This window comes from Pongo pygmaeus, chromosome 3 (assembly GCF_028885625.2).
Source record: "Pongo pygmaeus isolate AG05252 chromosome 3, NHGRI_mPonPyg2-v2.0_pri, whole genome shotgun sequence".
In the NCBI taxonomy this organism is placed as follows: Eukaryota; Metazoa; Chordata; class Mammalia; order Primates; family Hominidae; genus Pongo; species Pongo pygmaeus.
Genome location: NC_072376.2, coordinates 567,680 through 571,604, shown reverse-complemented (window position 1 = coordinate 571,604; position 3,925 = coordinate 567,680). Strand labels below are relative to the sequence as shown.

The window sequence follows — 3,925 nt, the reverse complement described above, 5'->3', positions numbered from 1 at the left end:
TAGAGAGGGGAGAGAGGGGAGCGCAGACGCAGGGGCGCCGAGCGGTGGGGAGCGCTGGGGGTGGGGCCCAGGGGGTCCGGGAGAGCCAGCTGGGGGTGGAGAGCTGCGTTTCCGCAGCGGCCCGCGCCGGATAGGGGCGCGGATAGGGAGGGAAGGCGGAGAGACGCGGCCAGGGGCCCCCGCTCCGGGAGGAGGAGGCGGAGGGGCGTCCCGGGGGTGGCGGGGTCTGCTGGGGGCGGGGAAGGGCGGCGCCAGGGCGCGGCGCGCGGGGCCGCGGGCGGGGTGGGGGGTTGGGGGGGGAACGAGCGTCCTGGGAGGGGCCCCGCGGGTTGGGGAGGGGGCGCGCGCCCTGCGGTCTCTGCGCCGCATCGGTTCCCGGCGCGGGGTCGCGGCGGCGGCGGCGGGAGGCGGAGGATGCGGGCTCCGGCGGCGGCGGCGGCGCGGGCCCGGGAGGACGCGGGAGGATGAGGAGGAGGCCGGCGGTCCGGCCGCGCGGCGCCGGGAGGAGGCGCAGGCGGCGGGGGCGGCGGCGGGCGGCGGCGGGCGCGCGGGGTGCGGGCCGGCTCGGGCGCGGAGGATGAAGTGGAGCGTCCGCGGGGCCTGCGCCGCGCTCTCCTCCTGCCTCCTGCTCGCCTGCGCGCTCAGCGCCGCCGCCGTCGGCCTCAAGTGCTTCTCGTTGGGCTCGGAGCTGCGCGGGGAGCCGTTCCGCCTGGGGGCCGCCGCCGGCGCCTTCTACTCCGGGCTGCTGCTGGCCGCCGGCCTCTCGCTGCTCGGCGCCGCCCTGCTCTGCTGCGGACCCCGGGACGCGCCCCTCGCGGGGTCGGAACCGGGCCCGGGTTTGGGGGTCCCCGCGGCGCCGGCAGGAGCTCCCGAGGCCGCGCCGGGCGAGCCGGGGGCCGCGGCCGGGGCCCCGGGGCCGGTAAGCAGCCAGAACCTGCTTCTGCTCGGCGTCCTGGTCTTCATGCTCGGGGTCCTCAGCGCATTTGCGGGCGCCGTGATCGACGGCGACACCGTGTCCCTGGTGGAGCGCAAGTACTCGCACTACTGCCTGCCCCCGCGGGCGCCAGGTTCGAGCCCCGGCTCGGCCCCAGGTTCAACCCCCGGCTCGGCCCCCGGCTCGGCCCCGGGCTCGGCCTCCGGCGCCCCGCGCGCTCGCAGCACCCTGGACAGCGCCACGTCCGCCAAGTGCCGCCAGCTGAAGGACTACCAGCGCGGCCTGGTGCTCTCCACCGTCTTCAACTCGCTTGAGTGCCTGCTGGGCCTGCTCAGCCTCCTGCTCGTCAAGAACTACAAGTCGTCGCAGGCCCGGCGCGGTCGGCGCGGCAGGCGGAGGGGAGGCCGGGCCCTGGCGCGGCCCCGCGGCGGCTCCGGGCTCCGCGCGCAGCCGCCCGCCTCTCGGGCGCGCCGGGGCCGGCGGGGCCGGCGGGGGCGGCGGCTGCAGCAGCGGCCGAGCGAGGCCTCCATCCTGTCCCCGGAGGAGTCGGACCTGGCCGCCCCCGGGGACTGCGCGGGCTTCGCGGCGCACCACGCGGTCTCCTACATCAACGTAGGCGTTCTCCACGCGCTGGACGAGGCGGGCGCGGAGGTGCGCTGCGGGGGGCACCCGTCGGTGGAGCTGCCGGGGTACGCGCCCTCGGACCCCGACCTCAACGCCTCCTACCCCTACTGCTGCCGGCCGCCCTGCGAGACGCCGCGGCCCTGGGAGACCCGTCGGGCCTGCTGAGCCCGTGGGCCGGACCCCCATCCCGCGGACCGCGCTTGCGTTCCCCCCGCCCCGCTGAGGACCCCCGCGGCAAGGGAGGACGGGCAGCGGGGCGGGGTCCAGGGCCAGGCCTCAGGGGCGCCGCCTCTTCCACGTGGCTTTGCAGCCTCCGGCCTGGCCCCCTCTGCGGGCTCCGTGACCACAGGAGGGGGCCCCTGATGTGACCATTTCTGTATCTGGGAGGTTTCTCTTCTTATTTGTGTCGTTCATATCTGGATTCCATTTTCAAGTTTACAATAAATGTTTGGGCTTGGCTAGCCCGACTGCACTTTTCTTGGCAAGTCCAAACCCTGGGGCTGCTCTGCCTGGTGGTCCGAGGCGAGGGGGACAGAGCGAGCGCCCCAGGACGGCGACTTCCCACGGAGGAAGAGCAGACAGAGACGCAGAGCAGCTGGTAATTCAGAAAGAAGAAGTGAAAACACCCAACAGCAACACTTTGTACACGGATGTGCCTGCTTTTGTTGATACTTTCTTACTGTAAAGCTCTCCATAAATAGTGAAAATGTTTGGTAAATTTATTGCAATTTAAAATTGGTGAGTTCCTTTATTAAATTAATTGATATGTTATTGGAGAATATTCATCAAATTGGAATTAGAGGATGTCTACGCACAAGTCAGTGTTGGGGGGAAATGGTTTCATCTGGTTGGACAAATGTTGAGTTTGAACAGTTGTATTCTGCTAGCTAGTTGACTGAATCCAGCCTCTTTCTAAAGCTAACTTTCTGTGTGTGTAGAGACACTGATGCCACATCCCATACATTTCTTTTTTCTTTTCTTTTCTTTTTTTTTTTTTTGGAAACTGGTTGTGTGGTTTCGACTGCAAAGCAGATCTTATTTTTGGTTAATACATATGAACAATTTAATCCTATTTCGGAAAATCAGTCATAGTTTTTCTGGCATAGATAATTTTCCTGTTGATTATTTCATTAATCTGGTAATTTTTAGTATGATAGCATTTCATTTAAAATATACCCCGTAATCGCCTTAATTGATGTGAAGGTCATACTTTTAAATGATGAGGCTATGTGTGTGTGTGTTTTCACACATGATATGAAATGAGTTCCATATGCTGGTGGAGTGTGTTTCCATCTGTCTGCTGGGCTGGCTGGGAGCCAGTCCGGCTCCAAGTCTTGGGAAAAGGTGATCCGACTCCCACGTGCTGGAATTGTGGCATCAGGCAGGTAGCTGCTGACCCTGAGCAGCTGGGAGCAGAGGCACAGCCTGGTGGGAAAGATGAGTACCTCCTGCCGCGGGACCGGGGAGGCAGCCAGTGCTCTGCGGGGTGAGTGCCAGCACAGAGCAGTTAGGAAAGAGAAGCTACAGAAACCACGTGTAATATCCGTATTGTGTATGGAAGTCTACTTATAGCTGTGAAAAAAGTAGCCAAATTTAAGGATGGAACATAGTTTTCAGGTGCAGGCTCTGGAGTGAGGCCTCTCCTCAGCCCCTAGTTGCCCAAAGCTGGAGCTCCCTATACCCCTGGTGACCAAGTCCCCCATCCCTGCTGGCACCTGGCCGGGCTTCCCTGCTGCTGCAGAGGCCACAAGAGGGAGGAGCCTCCAGCCCCATTTCCATGATGAGAAGTGAAACCTGTCACCATTCAGGGGGCTGATCTCCAGAGCTGGCAAACCTTCCCCTGCTGATGCCTGCTCAGTTACTGCGAAGCTCGGGGATCTGGTCAAAGATGCCATGGGCCAGTGTCCTCTTCTTGCTATGTGGGGATGCTGCTGGAGGACAAAGAATCACAGCCAATTTACTAGGTTTTCATCCACAGGCTTCTTCAGATACTGGCTCATAATAGGCCTCCCTGAATGGTGGAGTGAGAAAGGGGGTCCAGCCGGACAGAGGGCATGACCTGACTGGTCCCACTGTCCATTTACAGCCCAGTCCTTTCCTGCCCCAGGACAACCAGCCCAGCAGTCATCAACCTAAGCAAAAATGTGATCGCTGGCAGAGCAGTGCGACTTTAAAATACTTCCCTCTGTCTGCCTACATCCAATCAGCGTGGCATTATCAGGTGCCTCCTGCTTTCCGAGCAGAGGCCTCTCAGGTGGCTGCAAGGCCAGCCTCCCAAAACTACGCGACAGGCGCAGCCAGGTGGATCTGTCCGGGGGTAGGCACTTGGTGGCTCCCTGCAGAAGGCTGCGTGGCACTGCCCTGGCT

General features: G+C 63.3%; 1 protein-coding gene across 1 annotated transcript; it reads left to right on the top strand.

Moving 5' to 3' along the window:
• Positions 1 to 308: 308 nt before the first annotated feature.
• Positions 309 to 2,844, top strand: TMEM271 (transmembrane protein 271). Its single transcript, XM_054485264.1, has one exon. It carries the CDS (start codon positions 578 to 580, stop codon positions 1,721 to 1,723), a length of 1,146 nt encoding a protein of 381 aa, XP_054341239.1. The 5' UTR covers positions 309 to 577; the 3' UTR covers positions 1,724 to 2,844.
• Positions 2,845 to 3,925: the final 1,081 nt, after the last annotated feature.